We start from the raw sequence: 22,189 nt of genomic DNA on the forward strand, positions 1-22,189 counted from the left end.
TTCTCAAGGGTGTGGATCAGTTTTAATATTGCAGATATATTGTTGTAATTGTCTGCATCATGTAATTGTCTGCGATTGAAAAATTAGAAGTTTTGAATTCGGTGTCGTTTTGCGTGTCTATTCATAAACCATGTGCCATGGAATCAGTACATCGAAAATCTCTTCCCAACTATTTTGCAATCTATATGGCACAGCTGTAAATTTTTTGGTCCTGAAATGAAATTGGTATATCTCTTTATTTATCACAATTTTCTTTAACCATTTTTGGTCTGTAATGCAGGGCCGACACAGACTTTTCCCCCCTTCCACTTGCCTCTTCCATTTTTGTGGTAATGCTGCAATTAGTTGATTGTAATTTCGGGTAGAGCAGACATTTCCATATGTCTGTGTTAGCTGCATGTGTGACAACTCCACCAGTCCTATTTATGATGCAATTTGCAAAAAAATACCTTTTTACTTTTTTTTTTAAATCTAAAAATGTTTTTTTTTTTTTATCAATTTAGTATATTTGAGTTTAACCACTATTTGTTGTTTTTTCAGGTGGAATAAACTGAAATTGCAACCAACTTTCTAAGGCTTGTTTAAAAAGCAACAATATTTTGGAGATTTTGTTTTCAAATAACCGAAAGTGAGCAGTTCTAATCTGAATAAAGGGAAAAAGGCCATTCTTGAACATGGGGTGAGACATCCTTAATAATTTACTAGAGAACCATTTTGGATTAAAGTATAACTTTTGTATGACCGATGCCTTTAGTGAGAAGTCTAATATTTAATCATTTCTGCCCTAGGAATTCATAGGTGTTCCTTATTAACCCAGCACCTACGGTTTGAAAGATGTGCGTATGACCACAAACTTTTCAAAGCATACCCCCAAGGTACAGATCTCGGATCAGCTTCCCCTCCCCAATTACTTATTTAAATCAATCAACACCATGCGAATCCGTTGGTTCACCCTGCTAGTTCAAAGGGTCTGCGTCTGAGCCAAGAGTCTGAAACCCTGATTTATCCTCCTAATTGGTCATTGTGAAGTCGTAGTGCCAAGTGGGACTTGATGTGTTTAATTTTAACTAATGATTTTGTATTTTTTTGGGGGGTTATTCATCTTTAGTACCATGTGCTTTGAGAAAGCCAGTTCACATGAGACCGAGGGATGTGTTCCAAATGGCACCCTATTCCGTACATAGTACACTACTTTTGATCAGAGCTCTATTGACCCTGGTTTAAAGTAGTGCACTAAATAGGGCTATGGTCAAACATAGTGTTGCAAATAGGGAATGGGGGGGGGCATTCCTGTTGCAACTTGATAGAGGTTAAGTTGCATGCTGTGTAGATGTGCCACAATGCCTTGTGGGAACTGGAATATTGGTCAAGACAGATGTAAAGGCAGGGATTAAATGTGCAACCCACATCGTGGAGTATTGTATATTTTAATCCACCCCAGAGGAAATGTATTACAAACCATGATGAAAGTTTTGGAAATGACATGACATTCAGTCAACATGTTTTAATCAAAAATAAACTCTTATGTGGAGGATGGTATTGGCTTTGTATAATAGCCCTTCTGTAAAGAGAGCTCTCCTCTTGAAATATTCAGGGGGGTATATTTAAATCTATTAATCATGATAAACAGGAGAAATAACATGATTGCTTCTTCAAGTAAAATGTATTTACGATAATGTACTGTGTGTGTGTGTGTGTGTGTGTACATGTATGTTAACCGAAAGGTTGCAAATTCAAATCCCTGAGCTGACAAGGTACAAATCTGTCGTTCTGCCCCTGAACAGGCAGTTAACCCACTGTTCCTAGGCCGTCATTGAAAATAAGAATTTGTTCTTAACTGACTTGCCTAGTTACATAAAGGTAAACATTTTTTTTTAAATGTTCACAAGTATATATATGTGTGTGTGTGTGTACGCCTTTGTGTTTGAAGAGCTTACCCATAATACCTGTCCCAATTGACCTTGCCTTTCTAACTCCAGCTGACATCCAATCCCAACATCTACTCACCCCATCACCTCTGACAATTACAAGAGCACCCCATTCCTTGATAGTAAACTGAGAGAGAAACCTGCCTGGCGATAAGGAAGGCTTCTATAATTGTCTTCTTTCATTGGCCTGTACCTTATTTATTTGAGTGACGTTTATAGCCTTTGGAATGAACTCTTCCTATGAACAAACGACCCTCCAGACATTTCTAACGGAGGCTCTTGCCCCTTAATCCGGGGTGAGTGAGTGATGGCGGGGGGGGGGTCATGACCCCATAAAGCCTGGATGGGTGCTGAAGCTCTGGACCATATCTCATTAAGGTGCAAGGTTGTAAACGAGTCTTGCCTTCACTCTCTCCCCTTACTGGAGCGATTGATTAGTCCAGGGACAATCAATGTTAATTAAGGTGTGAGGGAACCTTTTAATTGTACTGCATGAATCATTGTGTCAGCTTGCGCCTTGACCTTCTTTGATTTACATTGTGAATGAATGGCTCCTCGTTGAGAAGTAAATACATTCTAGATATTGCCAGATGAACCTAGTAGATATCAGAAGATTTTGATATGAGTTTTAGATTTATGCATAGCTTGTCAAGGATGATGAAGAGGATTGACTCTCATGCATAGGGCATATAGTATATTGTGAATGGCTCTTGGTGACAAGTTATTGAATTTGAGATACTGCCAGATGAACCTAGTAGATTGAAGTGGAGATTTGGTAGTCAATACGTTTTAGATATAGCCAGGTAAGGCATGTAGATTTGGTAGTCAATACGTTTTAGATATAGCCAGGTAAGGAGCGTAGATTTGGTAGTCAATAAGTTACACATATAGCCAGTTAATGCTCATAGATTTTGTTTGATTGTATGGTTTAAGAGATTTTTGCATAGCTTGTCAAGGGATGTTAAGCAGAGGTTCACGTGCGTAGGGTATGTGACTTGTAACTCCTCTAGCTGTGGCATTGACCTTTTATCTACTGATGTGCACAGATGATTTGATCATATCAATCAATACACTTTAATCCAATGAGTCCCTCCGTAACGCTGGTGCGTTTTGGACTAACTCTTTTTTAAACACTGTTTGAGCTTAGGACTTCTGGGTTGTACCATTTGGATTCGTTGGATTTTGTCCGTAGATACCATTAGTCTGTGTAATTTACGTGGGCTGAGCTAGAGCGGTGTTTGTGAGACAAGGGCAGATCCCAAAAGGGCCCGGTAACGTCTATAGAGTCAATGGTTTGAGCACTAAGCTGAGACTCTATGAAGCTCACAAGCTACACAAGAGTCGTTAAAACGTAAGGTGTTCTTGTCCATAGAAGATCATAGGAAATCCCAGGACAGCATCTATAATACTATAATATGCTCACGTAGTCGCTCTCGTAATGGAGAAAATCATGGTCAAGTGAGAATTTCTCAAAGTTGGGGTTTTATTCAGGAGTTGCAGAAAAGGGCCTGTCCCAGGATGCCCGACCCTAACTGTGCTCATGGGCGGTCCTCTGATTTAGTTAAACTCAAAAGGGAATTGGAGTTTCCTTCATTAACCTCTCTGGGATAGACGGGACAGTCGCATCCCACTTGGCCAATTGCCAGGGAAAATGCAGAGCGCCAAATTCAAATAAAATGCTATAAAAATCAAACTTTCGTTAAATCACACATGTAATATACCAAATTTAAAGCTACACTTGATGTGAATCCATCCAAAATGTCAGATTTCAAACAGGCTTTTCAGGCGAAAGCAGAAGATGCTATTATCTGATGATAGCACAACAGTAAACAAAGAGAGAGTTGCATATTTCAACCCTGCAGGCACCACACAAAACACAGAAATAAAATATAAATCATGCCTTACCTTTGACAAGCTTCTTTTGTTGGCACTCCAATAAGTCCCATAAACATCACAAATGGTCCTTTTGTTCGATTAATTCCATCAATATATATACAAAATGTCCATTTATTTGGCGCGTTTGATCAAGAAAAAACTGGTTCCAACCTGCGCAACGTCACTACACTATATCTCAAAAGTTACCTGTAAACTTTGCCAAAACATTTCAAACTACTTTTGTAATACAACTTTAGGTATTTTTAAATGTTAATAATTGATCAAATTGTAGACGGGACAATCTGTGTTAAATACAGGAAGACAACAAACTAACGCTACTTTTCTAGTCATTCGCCTTCTCAAAAAGTCCACTTCAAATGACACACATTCAAAATGGCCGTACTTCTTCATTACACAAAGGAATACCCTCAACCAATTTCTAAAGACTGGTGACATCCAGTGGAGGAACTACAAACAAGTCCCTTAGAAAACTAGTTTCCCAATGAAAACTCATTGAATAGACAGTGACCTCAAAGCAAAAAAATCTGAATGTTTTGTCCTTGGGGATTTGCCTGCTACATAAGTTATGTTATACTCACAGACATGATTCAAACAGTTTTAGAAACTTCACAGTGTTTTCCGTGCAAATCTACTAATAATATGCATATCTTATATTCTGGGGATGAGCAGCAGGAAGTTGAATTTGGGCACGCTATTTATCCAAAAGTGAAAATGCTGCCCCCTATCCCGAAGAAGTTTTAAACAGTCCAAAATCACATTACACAATTTTACAAACAGTATCCTCCTCACTCATTCATTTTATACAACAATTAGATGTAAACCTCAAATCTGAGGCTATTATATAAACAGCGTTATGGTGGCCGCACCGTCTCCCATTAGCTTCACCAAAATGTAACAAACGGACCAGTTCGTAGCTGGATTCTTCACCGATCTTTTATACCTTCTTTGGAACATAAATGTTGTTCAGACCTCAAGTTCTGTGAGGTGGAAGAAATTCCTTTGTTCTCTATGAAAATGCACTCTGTCTCTATACTGTGGCCATGAGGAGATACTCTCTTCGAGGAATTTACGACCTCTCTGACCACAGCAGCCTAGTTGTAGGAGGCAGGGAGAGGGGGATGGGGCTTGCTGTACCCAAAGAGGGCAACTTCATGACAGAGCACTGACCTCAACCCCATCGAACACGTTTGGGATGAATTGGAACGCCGACTGCGAGCCAGGCCTAATCGCCCAACATCAGTGTCCGACCTCACTAATTCTCTTGTGGCTCAATGGAAGCAAGTCCCCGCAGCAATGTTCCAACATCAGTGGAAAGCCTTCCCAGAAGAGTGGAGGCTGTTATAGCTGCAAAGGGGTGACCAACTCCATATTAATGCCCAAGATTTTGGAATGAGATATTCGACGAGCGGTGGACCTTAATGGATGGATCTGTTTATGTCAAATTGTTTGATGTTCTGCTTGTAGCCCTGGTTGTCCTGAAAAGAAAATGGTAAAACCATTCAATGTGAGGCTAAATATAAGGTCTGGACAAGCAGATAAATGGTCAGATACTGTAAATGAAAAGTCCATTTTTTTTGCTGGGATCTGTGGACTGATGGGGTTTAGCATGTGATGGTACATTTTGTGCAGTAAGCGGTGTTATAACGCCTGGCGACATCATCGGGTGCATGTGGTGGTTGAGCTTTGATTGATGAATGCCAAAAGTAAAATGGCACACGTAAGACACTGCCAGCCAAGTAATTGTGTTGATAATGAAAGCCGAGGTGAAGGCACTTTCGCGTCTGAGCCGATTTTGCACTCGGCCGACTGTTTCCTGTCCCCATCCGTCATACCCTGATTATCAGGCTGCACACAGTGCAAATTCATATCACGGCAGAGAAATCGACTACGTCCCAAATTGCACCCTATTTCCTACATAGTGCACTACGTTCAACCAGGGACCATATGCCTTTGGTCAAAAGTAGTGCACTATAAAGGGCATAGGGTGTCATTTGGATATTGACATTGTTTTAGCCTTATTCTTCTCGTCAAATGGATGATTCTACCATTGACAGCATGGCAATCAATGTCCACAGAACCCGCAAATGCATCGACCTCTTAATCTGAGCAGCGAAATGAAATGGGAATTCATTCTAGTTCATTAACCACATGCTAAATATTTATCATATTTGCCAATGTAGCAACATAATGATTGGGCACCTCTGGATATTGACTTTATGATTCTATTGTCAGTATTTCTGAATCCACAAACACACACTGTAAGGTTTTACACATGCTGTAAAACCATCATTTGGATCATCCTGGATGGTCAGTCCTCGCATCCATATGTCTGTCTATGAATTTGAGTGTTAACATTTCTCTTGCCCTGTCCCTCAGCTGTTGACCAAAAAACGATTGCAGGCTGACTGCTTTGTTGTTTGAATCCCAGGATGCCCCGTTAGTTAACCTGACCTTTCTCTTCCCTTTCAGATGTAATAATCGGACCCAGTGTGCTGTAGTGGCTGGACCAGATGTATTTCCTGACCCTTGCCCCGGAACCTATAAGTACCTAGAAGTCCAGTACGAATGTGTACCCTACAGTACGTATTTCTTCATTCTCTTGTGTTTCTCGAAGCAGTTCATCGCTTTATTCCATATTGCACGCTATTCCCTATATAGTGCACTTATAGGACTTTGGTCAGTAGTGCACTAAAGAGAGAATAGTGTACCATTTGGGACAACGCCTGTGACATAGTACATGATGATTTCTGCATTGTAACTTCCTTCTTCATCACGCTTAATTTTCATGTAACAGCGATGCCACTCCACTCTGTCATATGCTAAAATGTATGATTATGTCATTTAAGTAAATGTGGTCACTTTTTAAGGATGCAACAATAAGAAGGGGTCTGAAGTGCGGTAGCATGGGTGCTGGGAAATGTCAGTATCTGATTCCGGTAACCTCTATTGTGCAGGACTATCGATTGTGCCCTCAATGTAATGTGAAAAATGAAAGTTCAAATTCACTTTAGCGTGTCAAAATTATTACCTTTATTCCAAACCCTGGTCGATTTTTATCTCCGACAATGTCTGTGTGAATGTCTGATATATTTTTCTCCTTCATCCAACTAATTTTGTATCTTCATGTATGAATAACACATTGTCAATGATAATCCAGCACATGCCATATTGGGCTTATAAGAAATACATGTTGTTAGATTTCTGATGTGCACTGTATTAATTGCTACGGGGATCTGGTATACAAGTGAGGCATTGGATTCAAGCGAGATGAAGATCGAATGTAGTATTATACTTCAAAAGGCAATCATCCATACATAACATGTCAATGTTGATGTCATTCTTATTCCACCTGGTCTTCCTTTTAACAGTGTTTTTAGACAGCTGACAAGACAGACTTCTCTGCCAGAAGAGGTCCTTTTTAATGATGGAACCACATAAATAGCCCTATTTGACGTTGAAAGTTAACCAGATGTTTTGCAATTGGTCAATTGATTTGCTCACACACGTAAAATGAAGATATTGCATCGGTCATCAACTGATCCTTTTCAGGGTATTCAGCCTCGCTTCTAAGCATTGAGAAGGGAGCTAACGGAACTGTCGGAGATATTACCAACTGTGTCCAAGTTAGTCCTTTAGCCTCAAAGGAAGTTTAGCTTTATTCGAAATGCAGTCAGGTTTTTAGCTGCCGTGTTCAATTCAATTCCAACAGAACTCGATTGTATTCGCTTAGCTTCTAGCTAGGCCATTTGTTTCACAAACACACGTCGGATATGGGATGAGAGACCGAGGCCTGAACCTTTTTAAAACCTTCGAAAACCGCATGCCTTTCAGCCACAGTGGCATCATAGCATGACCGACGCACCCCAAAGGTATCCATGGGTGAACTGGAAATGGAAAAGGTTTGAAGTGTGAATGGAATACCCAGCGTGTAGACCGGGTTAAACAGACAAACAGGAAGAGAGGATGTGGTCACTGGAAGTGCACGGCCATTATCATACGACCTCCCACATTGTTTCGCTGACCTCAAAAGGAGAAGGTTTTTTTTTTGCTGTGAAAGCCTGTGGTACCGAATGTGTCAAAAGCTAACCACATGGGATTTAGAAGCTATTGTAATTTGGAATGAACTGGATGTGTCAGTTAAAGACAATTATATTTGCTGCCATCCGGCTTTGTGCCTTTGGAGAATGGATGGTATCATGCTGCGTTTCAAATGAAACAAATGTCACATATCAGATGTTATTTCATTTTGCGGTGCTTTTATCTACGTTTTCTATATACAAAAATCTGAGGAGATTATGCAATGAAAAGGCAGCCTGTCAGAAACTATATATTGGATTTTTAAAAAAGCTCTAATTTCCATGGTGGTGGTTCTTATCGTAAGATTATCCACCATACAGTACTTGGATATATTTGAGCCACAACCCATTTGTTCAGTGGTAGCATTGGACTCAACAGTCCACATCAAATAATGGATCTTCTTCCCTGACGGTGAATTCAGACACATCCTACTGTAAGCATCCCTCTCTTTTCTTAGAATCAGTGTTTTGTTTTGTATTAAACACTGGTGATTACAACCACCTCCCCAGCATCACAATTGCAACTCCATTTCAGAATCCATCAATACATTCCTATAACAGCTCCAGTACTGCAATACTGATGTGAGCACTTCTCAAGACACTGAGAAGACATAGAGGGCTAATAGCTAGGATGGCCAAAAGCACTGACTTGTTTGTGATTTTACGTATTGCCAGTTAAATGAGTAACATGTTAGGAAAAAGAGTGGATTTGAGATTTGAGGCAATTATGGTCAGATAGATGGTATAAGGAGGAATGTGTGGTAAACCAGCCCTCCACACCCAACCCTTCTCCAGAACCATACCCCATCTCCAGCCTATCACCAGACAGACTGACTGAGAGACTAATAAGAGGACCAGCCACCCATGGTGTGAATTCTCCTCCAGCCGAAAAATCTCCACAGTATATCCCACTGACAAGTTCTCTCTCTTGTTCTCTCTCTCTTGTTCTTTCTCTCTCGTGTTCTTTCGCACTCTGCCTATATCTCTCTCTTCCTGTGGAAGATGTTTTCATCAGTATTCCGGTGCTGAAAGCAGGCACTGTCAGAATAAGTTACAGCTCCTCTCCCCATCTTCCATGAGCAGAGGAGAAGGGCTCCATCAGACCCACACCTGCAATAGTAGTGAATGAGATGCTTCACTCTGAGAGAGCTTCACTCTGAACCCATATGATATCGTTTTGATTAATTGGTGATTTCAATTCACACCATGAATTGTAATGGCGGTTATTCTGGGAGCTAGCCACACCTGTGTTTGCCTGTGATTTGGAGAGATGCAGACCAATCGTCGGAATTATAATTCGAGATAAAAGAGCTTCCTTTTTCTAGACGGTCCAAGACGACAAGACGGTGCTGCGTCGAAGGCAATCATACTGGCGCAGAGCCCATGCGTGCCATGATGACAGAGTAATTTGGAGAAACCAACTCTACTTCTATACCGCTTCTCGTCGGTAAACAACTACTTTCTGATATTGCCACGTTGCCAATGATATAAGCCGTCTTTATGTTCGCGTCAGCATGAACTTGTGTTTCCTCCAACGCGAGAACACTCACTTACCTCCCCTGTGCTTCCCTTGTTTAGACGTGCTCTGCCATGCAGTTTGTGGATTACTACGGCTACCCTTTTGGAATGAGTGATGCGCCCGTCGTCCTGTTGTGATGATGACCTATAACCTTGACTCTCAGGCCCTGTTTGAATACTCTTAAAAAATGCCGCGCGTCCTTCAACCCTTCCTTGAAATAATCACTGATATAACGTGCATGGGTTGATCAGTGCAAGCGTGTCACCACATTGCTTTCTCCAATCACACATTGTGTCAAATCAGTGGTTTGCTCAAGGACGGAGGAAGGGAGGATACACTTTAAGAGTATTCAAACCTGGCCCTTGATTCAAATTCTCTCATGTCTCCGGAAAGATTCAGAAAGACTCCGCTCCCGCCAGTCCCGTCCCTCGCTTATCAAAATGTTTGTTCTTTAACGAGCAGGTCCCAACCCAATCTTTTAGAGGTCAACTCTGTTTCTCAGTAGCCCTCTGACCCCACCCTTTCATAACTTTAATGAATTCATATAGTCATAACACCTCGGAGTGCTCCTTAGTTCCCCGCAGGGTCATGAAAGAAAGCGCATCCCCCTGTTGAAAAGGCGTCAGTTTCCCTTGTGGAATGTTTGGCCGAACACCAAACTCCCTTTGGAGGAAAAAGAGGGGGTTGCAACCTGGCATCGGCCTTTCCCAACTCCCTACCTCCTCTATGACTAATTAGATGACGAATGTACTGACCTTGATTTCTGCTGATAAATCCCGATACGAGGTAAAACCGGAGCTTTCCTGTTCTTGCAAGCTAATAAATACATTGTAAAAAAAAAAAACACAAAAAAACCACAATGCACAGCGGGATCCCGCCAGCTCCGAAAACGGCTTGTGTGCACGAGCTAAGCCAAGATGTATAATCATGTAATCACAACCTTTTTGAGTTGGCTGAAATGAGGCAGTCAGTCCTCAGCTATACGTCGTGGCGCACAGCCACGTACTTTTGCCCGACAATAAGCCATTTTTATTTATTTATTTATTTATGCTTCTAATTATTTCCGCATGGACGAGCAATCAATCCTTAATAAGCAGAAACTGGTTCGGCGGCCTAACCGAATCAAGCAACTGATTATTTTTGGCACAACACTCAGCACCTGCCTGGTGCTGAGACGGCAGATAGAAATGTGAAATCAATGCGGCGAGTGGGTGTCGTTTACAATGCCGCCCCCACAAAATGTGGTGTCATTACGGGCGACATTACACCACGGTCACACCTTTCGTAAACAGCACCTGTGTGAATGGACTGTTTGGCTGACCAGGCACTTTGTAATAGTCAGCCTGGCTCCCTGAGGCCTGTAGCGAGATTGATTTCAAATCTGATTTGAGATGAAAAATGATGACATTTTGGCGAAATGCTTAAGAGGAAAAGACAAATTGTCTGTGTCAGTGTAACCTTCTGTCATTCACACCGCAAGTAATGGCATCAATATCTAGCCTATGATGTATAATTGCATATGTATTCATTTTTATCAGATAAACAGTATATAGCTAACTCAGTCAGTCATTTAGTCGTCAGTTGTATATAAGGCATTCACACAGCAGGCACCAGCATTAGCCTACAGGGAACCTACAGGGAGTCTTGTCACCTGAATGACTATATCTACCTATCCTAATGTGTGAAAGGGGGATTGCAGTGCTATCATATCGTTTGGTGGCAGCTGACCACCCTGCAACTGGGGAAAGCTTATGATTGTGTGTGTGTGTGTGTGTGTGTGTGTGTGTGTGTGTGTGTGTGTGTGTGTGTGTGTGTGTGTGTGTGTGTGTGTGTGTGTGTGTGTGTGTGCAAATATAAGGGGGAAATAAAATCAATGACTTGTATCTTGAATGTCACAGTCATTGGTTTGAACACTGACAAACTGATTATGTCCATGGTTAGGCTCCCAGATCCACAGTCATTGTGTTTTGTAATTAAATAATCGCATGGTTGCTAATTGATTAAAGAGAATTCCAAATGTTCAACATCAAATTGATCATCTCTAGAACCACGTGAAAATGGTGCGTTTCTATGTTTTGTAGTCAAATAGATGGATGCGTTTTTTCCGATGACATCATCCAGAGAGACTGATGACGTCGTCTGTGTGCATCGTGTGATTTTTAACCAACTGTGAGCAGGCGAAGGCTACTTGCTAAGAGGAATACATACTAATACAGTGTTGAATGCACTGACTTCTCACTTCAACAAGGATACAGTGTGTAACTTAATTATCATAGAGGATACATGGAAAGGCGAGGGAAATAAGAAGACATTAATGCATGTATTTTCCTGCATTGTTCCAGTAGTGGGTCGGTAATTGCCCAGGAAGGGTGTGATTACCAATGTGGATAAATGGAGGTGTTAGAGGTGAATCTGGGCATGTGGAAAAAATGCTTTCCCCCCACTAATAGCCATGTAATTTATCAGGTCCTCGTTCTGGCCTCTATCTTTTGGTCCTTCGTGGGCAGAAACACAGGCACACGCGTATGCACGCAGGCACGCACACACACAGAGACACACACGCAGATGCTGGCATGAACACGCACACACATTTTTTAAATGGCCGCTAAGTTCAAAGAAAAGAGAGACCCGCACGCACACAAGGGATGCTTAGTGCCAGGGCTATCACTCTGATTGGCCTCATTGGGGTCTCTCTCTGCGATATCGCCCTGCTAATCCGAGTTCCTACAGTGTGACTGGTGTAATGAAGCTCCCTCTTTCTTCTGTGTTCTCTCACCAAACACTCTTTATCGCCAGGCTAAAAGCTTTCTTATTTCCCCTCTGCCTGCTTTCACTTTCCTGCTTCCCTTCTGTAATTTCAAGTTTCTGGAATCAAGGCATGTTCAGGAAGTGAAATTAAGTTATTTCTACTCCAATTCCGGTCCATGTTCCTGAAAATGTATTTAATCTTTATTTATTTTGCTTGTGTTATTTTCCCCTCTATCGGTCTGTCTGCTGTCTCTCCCTGGTGTATGACTGGTTGGCTGTGCGCCAAGTCTTTGCACCTGTCTCTCTCTCACACACACACACGCGCACTTGAAAACACACACACACACACACACACACACACACACACACACACACACACACACACACACACACACTGGCGGCTTCCTGCACTGTCAAGGTTATGCGAGAGCACAGCTACTGCTCCCAGGGAGGGAGAGCAATAGAGGAGAAAAGTAGAGGGAGAGCAGGGAGGGAGGGAGGGAGAGGGAGAAATGGGGGACAGAGGAGAAACGAGACAGAGGAGTATACAAGAGGGACAGGGGTGGAAGGAGTCAGAGGGACAGGGGCGGAAGGAGTCAGAGGGACAGGGGCGGAAGGAGTCAGAGGGACAGGGGCGGAAGGAGTCAGAGGGACAGGGGCGGAAGGAGTCAGAGGGACAGGGGCGGAAGGAGTCAGAGGGACAGGGGCGGAAGGAGTCAGAGGGACAGGGGCGGAAGGAGTCAGAGGGACAGGGGCGGAAGGAGTCAGAGAGACAGGGGCGGAAGGAGTCAGAGTCAGAGGGTCAGGGGCGGAAGGAGTCAGAGGGACAGGGGCGGAAGGAGTCAGAGGGACAGGGGCGGAAGGAGTCAGAGGGTCAGGGGCGGAAGGAGTCAGAGGGACAGGGGCGGAAGGAGTCAGAGGGTCAGGGGCGGAAGGAGTCAGAGGGACAGGGGCGGAAGGAGTCAGAGGGTCAGGGTCGGAAGGAGTCAGAGGGACAGGAGCGGAAGGAGTCAGAGGGACAGGGGCGGAAGGAGGCAGAGACTTAGACCGAGCAATTGTACTCGTGACCCAACCCCTCCCCCGCCCCCCAAGGAAAAATAATATAAATTGTATACGTGACCCCCCCCCCCCAGGCACATGCTATTCAAAGCCCTCTAATTTGTGTCATTAATTAAGATGTGGGAGTCTAGTCACTGTGCCCTCCTAGGTTCAGAGAACAGGAAGAAAGGAGGGGAAGAAAGAGGGTGAAAAATGACCAAAATGGCCTCCGCTCAGCCATGAATCTCTATTAGCGCCTAATGATACCATTCTGCCACCTCGTCGCTTTAATGATGAAATTGTGAAATGTTAATTATTTAAATGCAGATCTATACAGCTGTCGTTCACGTGGGCAGGGCTATTGAGGGCTTAAGAGGGTTACAAGGTCACTAAAGGCCTTTAGCATTATGCAGAAGCCATTATTATTTTCTAATTCTAACATACACTACCGGTCAACTTTTGTAACAGCTACTCATTCAAAGGTTTTTCTTTATTTTTACTATTTATTACATTGTAGAATAATAGTGAAGACATCAAAACTATGAAATAACACATATGGAATCCATGTTGTAACCAAAAAAGTGTTAAACAAATCAAAATATATTTTATATTTGAGATTCTTCAAATAGTCACCTTTTACCGTGATGACAGCTTTGCACACTCTTGGCATTCTCTCAACCAGCTTCATGAGGAAGTCACCTGGAATGCATTTCAATTAGCAGGTGTGCCACCTTAATTCATTTGAGGAATTTATTTCCATCTGAATGCATTTCAGCCAATCAGTTGTGTTGTGACAAGGTAATGGGAGGTATACAGAAAATTGCCCTATTTGGTAAAAGACCAAGTCCATATTATGGCAAGAACAGGTCAAATAAGCAAATAGAGACGACAGACCATCGTTACTTTAAGACACAAAGGTCAGTCAATATGGAACATTGCAAGTACTTCGAGTGTTTCTCCATGTGCAGTCGCAAAAACCTTCAAGCGCTATGATGAAACTGGTTCTCATGAGGACCGCCACAGAAATGGAAGCCCCAGAGTTACCCCTTCTGCAGAGGATAAGTTTATTAGAGTTACCAGCCTCAGAAACTGCAGCCCAAAGAAATGCTTCAGAGTTCAAGTAACCGACACATCTCAACTTCAACTGTTCAGAGGAGACTGTGTGAATCAGGCCTTCATGGTCGAATTGCTGCAAAGAAAACATTACCATAGGACTCCAATAATAAGAAGAGACTTGCTTGGACCAAGAAACACGAGCAATGGACATTAGACCAGTGGAAATTTGTCCTTTGGTCTAGAGTCCAAATTGGAGATTTTTGGTTCCAACAGCCGTGTCCTTGTGAGACGCGGTGTGGGTAAACGGATGATCTCTGCATGTGTTTTTCCCACCGTAAAGCATGGAGGAGGAGGTGTTATGGTGTGGGGTTGCTTTGCTGGTTACACTTTCTATGATTTATTTAGGACACTTAACCAGCGTGGCTACCACAGCATTCTGCAGCAATACACCACCCCATCTGGTTTGGGCTTAGTGGGACTATCATTTGTTTTTCAACAGGACAATGACCCAACACACCTCCAGGCTGTGTGAGAAGGATACCAAGAAGGAGAGTGATGGAGTGCTGCATCAGATGACCTGGCCTCCACAATCCCCGACCTCAACCAAATTGAGATGGTTTGGGATGAGTCGGACCGCAGATTGAAGGAAAAGCAGCCAACAAGTGCATATGTGAGAACTCCTTCAAGACTGTTGTAAAAGCATTCCTCATGAAGCTGGTTGTGAGAATGCCAAGCTGTCATCAAGGCAAAGGGTGGCTATTTGAAGAATCTCAAATATAAAATATATTTAGACATTTTTTTTCTCACACTTTTTGTTATTTCGTATATTTGATTTCTTCACTATTATTCCACATTGTAGAAAATATAGTAAAAATAAAGAAAAACCCTTGAATGAGTAGGTGCTCTAAAACTTTTGCCCAGTAGTGTACGTGTATTAAATACTCATTGATTACAGTTATTATCATTTATTTTTCTGTGACACTTTTTAGGGTATTTTGAAAAACGTGTTACGAATAAATTGTATTATTATTATTTAGGACGGAGGGGGCATGACTCAACATTAAATGAATATGCAGTGTTCATTTGCAATGTCATATATCATTAAGATTGTCCATATTGATGGAAATCACTAAATGCCTCTACATAAAAAGTGACATTCTCTTTTAAGATATTAACGTCATTTTCCTAATAAGAATGCATAGGGTGTCCAAGCGGCTTATTTGATTTGATAGGGCAACTTGACCAATTAGATTCACTTGAGACCATGTGCCCTTTTTGACGGGTCTGCGTTTTGCATGGTGAATTACTTGGTGTTGAATTCCTATCTGCTGCCAACACATGGCAGTGCAGTTACAGCTGTGGTTGAATATTAGACATCATAGTCAGTGGTAGATGATGATCTTACACATTAGAATGAAACGAAAGGTATCGTCACCTTTGTCACCATCTTCTCCATCACAGCCATCAACACATGACACTATGTCTCCCATATATATTTACAGGAATAACAACTAGGAATCTATTTCTGGGATAATTGTATACGACCTCTGCTTCAGCAGATAGCAGGAAAGACCTTGCTGTTTGTGCCCTTGGCCAAATATGAAAATAGACAATGAATATATCTACTCTAGTGCAGCAGAGGCTGTGTTTGGCCTGGAAGCCATTTTACATTCACTCCACTGTGCCGGAAGGTCATACGTTGTATCGCTGAAGACTTCTGCTCCTGTACTACGTCGAAGCTGTTGTCGATCCAACGCTAGTAGGGTTCATAGGGGTTAGTCCTCTTCGTGACCAAGATAAATGTACTGCTAAAAGTAGTTGAAGTGACATTTCTGTATGATACTCTCTCTGAACTGTCTAAATGCATTGCTATCCATGGCATATCAGTCTGATTTGGAGAGGATATATCCATAAACCATTCTGCTTTGAGAAGATCGCTTGGCTGTGCGAGTCCACTTAGCACACTCTGTTTTACATTGTCTTCTGTTTCTTTCCCTCTGCACTTATCTTGGAGAGGGGAAGAGAGAGTAGAGTGCATTTTAATGACTCGATGACAACCATGACCAAAATCGTATTAAGGTCACAATGGGGTAGGCGCCTTTTCATATGAATCAATTCTCCCGTCTCTCCATATTCCCTCCTTCATTCCATTCTTTTATCTTAGTGCCACTGAACTTAGATATTCCGGCTACGTCGCTAGTATCCCAACCACGCTGCCGCTAGATAAATAATCTCAAACAGCCCGAGAGATTTCATGTTTGACCTTGGGGACGTACACAGAAGATTCCGTCCTGACGAGTGATGACAGGAAACATGGGTAACGTGTATCCACGGGACGTGGCTGCGTATTGCGACGAGGATCCCCGGCGTGTCCCGCTGCTACTTGGTCGCCCGTCGCTTCGCCATCCCGCTTCGCCATCTCTTAAAGCGCTAACGGGCTTTGTTATAGACCGTTAACCTACCTCGCAACCGCTAGCGATCACTCAAACAAATACAGTAACACCCTGCCTTTATGTTGTGTGGTAGCTAATGGTCTGGTGGAAGATTTAGAGTTTAATGTGAGAGGTTGACATTGTCTGTTTACCTAGATTTAGTTCGTAATGTGTGTTGTTAAAAGATCATTGTTTGAGATCAACTACATTGCTGTCAGACTGCACAGAATCACTGATCTGGAAATCACCTTGCACCCCAAACTACTCATTTTCGATGTGAAGATTCTCCGTTGAGCATGCTGGAACATCTGGGGAAACGAGCCCTCAATAATCAAGATGAGTTCTCGCCTTTGCTCCGACTGATTCCCTCAAACACGCCGTGTTTGTGTTCTGTGTGCTCGTCCATTCCCAGTTTCAAGCTGTGGTCATCATTGATATACTGTAGCTGAAATATGGCTGAATTGATCATTCCTACGCTTCGTGAAGATCAAGACGAAACAACAAGGGATCAGAATATATTGAGTTGCCATATCAACGGCCCGTGGTCAGGCACAGTATGAGTCTTTTTGAAAACAGAATGAAATCTTCTCTCTCAATTGCCCCCCCCCTCTCTCTTCCCCTTTTGTTCTTGTTCTTCAATGTATCTCTGTGCCTTTCTCTCTTCCTCAATATCCAGTTTTGACTCACTTTCTTTCTTTCTATGCTTCACTCTCTTCCTCTCCTTTCCTCTCTCCATTTTTATTAATTTATTTCTAACTCTCTCTGTGCCTCACTCTCATCTCTCCCCCTTTCATTTCCCTCACTCTGTGCCCCGCCCTCTCTCTCTCTCTTCCCCTAAGTTTTGAGGAGGAACTGCCCTGCTAACTGGGGTTAATTTGGTTTTATTAGAACTAGCATTAGGGGAGGGGAGCAGTCCCATGGGGGCAGATGCCTGTCCTGCCGTTAACCCCACCAGGGAACCAGCCTCTTGTAGACTAGAACCTTATGGAGTATTTATTTAAGTTTATTTATTTAACCTTTATTTAACTTGGCAGGTCAATTAAGAACAAATTCTTATTTACAGTGACGGCCTATCAAAAGGCCTCCTGCGGGGATCGGGGCTGGGATTAAAAATAAATGAAATAAAAAATATAGGACAAAACACGCATCATGACAAGAGAGACACCACACCACGACACAAAGAAAGACTTAAGACAACAACATAGCATGGCAGCAACACATGAAAACACAGCATGGTAGCAACACAACACGGCAGCAGCACAACATGGAAGCAGCACAAAACAGGGTACAAAAATAGTTGGGCACAGACAACAGCACAAAGGGCAAGAAAGTAGAGACAAGAATACATCACGCAAAGCAGCCACAACTGTCAGTAATAGTATTCATGATTGAGTCTTTGAATGAAGAGATTGAGATAAAACTGTCCAGTTTGAGTGTTTTGTTGCAGCTCGTTCCAGTCGCTAGCTGCAGCGAACTGAAATGACGAGCGACCCAGGGATGTGTGTGCTTTGGGGACCTTTAGCAGATTGTGACTGGCAGAACGGGTGTTGTATGTGGAGGATGACGGCTGCAGTAGATATCTCAGATAGGGGGGAGTGAGGCCTAAGAGGGTGAAGTTGCCCCTAAACTTTACTTTCTTACTTTTATTTTTTACAGAAACGGTGCACGTTAAATCAACATTTTGGAAAATGTCAGTTTTAGCCAGCCGGCTCATTTTCGACCGCAGTCCCTTATTACACTCACTAATGTTTAAAGTTAGAACTGGGGGAGGAGAAGCTGATCCAAGATCTTTACCTCGTGGAAACTTTGAAGCACAGACCACAGGGACTTACAGCAAATACATGTCTAGTTGATCATGTCGTTTTTAAGTGCAACAATTGCTGCAATCATTTAGCTACATACGGCATTTATATTTATACATTTTGACTTGCTTGCTCGTCTTAGACCAGCAAACAAGCCCTTCTCTTCCAGCATACACTGACTAGAGGCATCTACAACAATGATTATTGAATAAAGTTTAAATTCAAACTGTACAGTAATATTACAGGCTTTGACACACACGGCTGGCGAACAGGGCTTACGTGCCACTACGTTAAAGTCCCCGCCACTCCTCACCAGAAGACCATACAACTAGTGTATACAATGATGAGGAGGTTGAATAGCAGCATGAATCCATACGTAACACAAGTGAATCATACAAAAACATAGACATGGTTGGTCTGTCTGTCGGGCTTCCCTAGCATAGATAGGCACAGGTTTGCAGTTGTTTGCTGTCGTTTTGATTGATTCAACAATTACTCGTGATGGTTGTCGACAGTTTCGCATCTGCAAAGGGAATTTGCCACATGAACAAATGATTTCATTTGCGTCCCTTCTCTCCTGCTAGCACTATAATGTAGGTGGCCATATGCTGTTAATTGTTATAGCCTTATCAACCCACAGGTGATAAATCACCAGTTATCAATTTAAAGAAAATGTGTTTTTGTTCTTCCAATCTGCACATGATGCACTCGTGTTCCCTCTCGTGTGACTCCTGAACGAGCGTTCAGCCAGACTGAAGGAGTCTACATGGAATGCAACCGTATGTTCTGCCGTTTTTAATGAATGCCTCTGGAGTTAACTTCTGGACAAGTCATTTAGCGTTTTTTTCTCTCTCTCTCTCCCTCTCTCCAACTTGGAGTTCTCATCGCTTCAAAGCCGTGTTCACGCTTCTAAAGATATTACTTAATCTCACTTTTCTCCCACAGGCTGTGTGTGACGAGTGACACATTTCCTTCCCAGAGATTTGTTATTGAATGTTTGGTCACAACTACTCTGCTACTAACTAACCACATGATCCACTGTGCTATTGTTCCAATGTGTTTGACCTGCTGAGGTAAACCTGCCAATTATCGCATCACTAATCTATTCTGTATCTCTCTCTCTTCTTTTCTCTCCTCATGCCTAAAATAGAAGTGGAACAAAAAGGTAACTAAATGCCCACTCCTTTATTTCACCTAGAGTTCACTGGGATTCATGCTTTGCTTGGTGATGGGGGTTGCCATAGCAGCTTTTCTCTTGTGTTATCCATCTGCTTTTTAATGACCTTCTCATGTCTGCTAATTGAATCTGTCTACTGGTAGTGATAACCATGTCTGTAATGTTCTTTCTCATAAAAAAAGGTGTGGTCCAAAATCAAGTAATATCGTTGGTGATGGAAATTGTGGTCTCCATTTTTTTTTTTTTTAATGCAAAAGGCGCTAGTGTCAATCAATCTAGACTAAAACACTGCCAACACTTGTAAGGAAACTTGTAGAATACAGAACCTATGATGAAATTCTATGAAGTTCATGCAAAGCAAAGATTTTTTTTCAATAGTACAGATACAAGTCACATTTTAATGTTTAGAATTGTTCGGATAGTGTTTTGACAATATCACTGCGTTTACATTGTCAAAATGTCCCTTAACATAGTAAAACGGATGCCTATCTTTCTACCGTAATACACTTCACATGCACCCCACTCCATATCTTTCATTCACTATCTTTATATATCCAGAACATTCTATTTCCGAGGTAATTGAAAGTTATTTTGTTCATGTTACTCAGCAGCAGCATATTAAAAACCAGATGTGTGGACACCAATCAATAGCCTCGCTCAATAAACTGTCAGAATTTCAGATTATAGGCCTAACATGCTGTAACCTTCAGTGACTCCAAGTCAATATGGCAGAATGTACTAAGACACCCATACGTTAATATATTTGATAGTACATGATATTCTACTACTGTACCTGAGCCCGAGACCCGGTTTGGTGGAAGTAGTTGTTGTTTTTATGTTTTGGCCCTTGAGAAATCAAGTCATGTTTAAGTTCAGGGCGCACCGATAGAACCAATATCCACATCAACATTTTGACGCTCGCATAAAACGTCTTTGGCTAAAATGTTATGTTGAGCTATAACCTTTTCACAACCTGGCCTCAGAGCATTTCATATTAGTATGTATACTACCAGTCAAAAGTTTTAGAACATCTACTCATTCAAGGTTTTTTCTTAATTTTTTTTTTTACAATTTTCTACATTTTAGAATGATAGTGAAGACCTGAAAACTATGAAATGACACATATGGAATCATGTAGTGTCCAAAAAAGTGTGGAAACAAATAAAAATGTATTTGATATTCTTCAAATTGCCACCCTTTGCCTTGATGACAGCTTTGCACACTTGTGGAATTATCTCAACCAGCTTCATGAGGATGCCTCCTGGAATGCATTTCAATGAGCAGGTGTGCCTTGTAAAATGTTAATTTGTAGAATTTATTTTAATGCGTTTGAGCAATCAGTTGTGTTGTGACAAGGTAGGTGGGGGGTGTATAGAATATTGCCCTATTTGGTAAAAGACCAAGTTCATATTATGGCAAGAACAGCTGAAATAAGCAAAGAGAAATGACAGTCCATCATTACATTAAGACATGAAGGTCAGTCAATCCAGAAAATTTCAAGAACTTTGAAAGTGCAGTCGCAAAAACCATCAAGTGCTATGATGAAACTGGCTCTCATGAGGACCGCCACAGGAATGGAAGACCCCAACTACTCAGAGGAGTCCTTCATGGTCAAATTGCTTCAAAGAAACCACAAGTAAAGGACACCAATAAGAAGAGACATGCGTTGGCAGAGAAACACGATCAATGGAAATTAGACCATTGGAAGTTATGTGCTTTGGTCTGGATTTCAAAATTGGTGATTTTTGGTTCCAACCACTATGTATTTGTGAGGCGCGGTGTGCATGAATGGATGATCTCTGCATGTGTATTTCCCACCGTAAAGCATAGAGGAGTAGGTGTTATGGTGTGGGGGTGCCTTACTGGTGACACTGTCTGTGATTTTGAATTCAAGGCACACTCAACCAACGGGCTACCACAGCATTCAGCAGCAATACACCATCCCATCTGATTTGGGCTTCGTGGCATGTCATTTGTTTTTCAACAGGACAATGACACAACAAACCTCCAGGCTGTGTAAGGGTGTAAGGGCTATTTTACCAAGAAGGAGAGTGATGGAGTGCTGCATCAGATGACTGGGCCTCCACAATCCCCCGACCTCAACCAAATTGAGATGGTTTTGGATGAGTCGGACCGCAGAGTGAAGGAAAAGCAGTCAACAAGTGCTCAGCATGTGTGGAAACTCCTTCAATACTGTTGGGAAAGCATTCCAGGTGAAGCTGGTTGAGAGAATGCCAAGAGTGTGCCAAGCTGTCATCAAGGCAAAGGGTGGCTACTTTGAAGAATCTCAAATATAAAATGTATTTAGATTTTTTTTGTTACTACATGATTCCATATGTGTTATTTCATAGTTTTGATGTTTTCACTATTATTCTACAATGTAGAAAATAGTAAAAATAAAGAAAAAGATTTGAATGTTTTAATATTTTGGACCGGTAGAGTACGTAAATCCGAGACACTCAATTTCGTATGATATGTTATATTTGGTATGGTCACTTAAGGCAAAAACTATTGAAA

General features: G+C 41.9%; 1 protein-coding gene across 14 annotated transcripts in view; it reads left to right on the top strand.

The window, feature by feature from the left end:
* The window catches only part of LOC118392710 (adhesion G protein-coupled receptor L3-like), a 324,261-nt gene that overhangs the window by 151,734 nt on the left and 150,338 nt on the right, over positions 1–22,189 (top strand). For 11 of the 14 annotated variants that reach the window (XM_052459521.1, XM_052459531.1, XM_052459520.1 and 8 more), the window contains 2 exons: positions 6,294–6,403; positions 19,646–19,659. In XM_052459521.1, the coding sequence (XP_052315481.1) occupies positions 6,294–6,403; positions 19,646–19,659 (124 nt within the window). The remainder of the gene's footprint in view (positions 1–6,293; positions 6,404–19,645; positions 19,660–22,189) is intronic. The other 3 variants (XM_052459526.1, XM_052459533.1, XM_052459534.1) reach the window with 1 other exon arrangement.

This window comes from Oncorhynchus keta, chromosome 13, assembly GCF_023373465.1.
Source record: "Oncorhynchus keta strain PuntledgeMale-10-30-2019 chromosome 13, Oket_V2, whole genome shotgun sequence".
Classification (NCBI taxonomy): domain Eukaryota; kingdom Metazoa; phylum Chordata; class Actinopteri; order Salmoniformes; family Salmonidae; genus Oncorhynchus; species Oncorhynchus keta.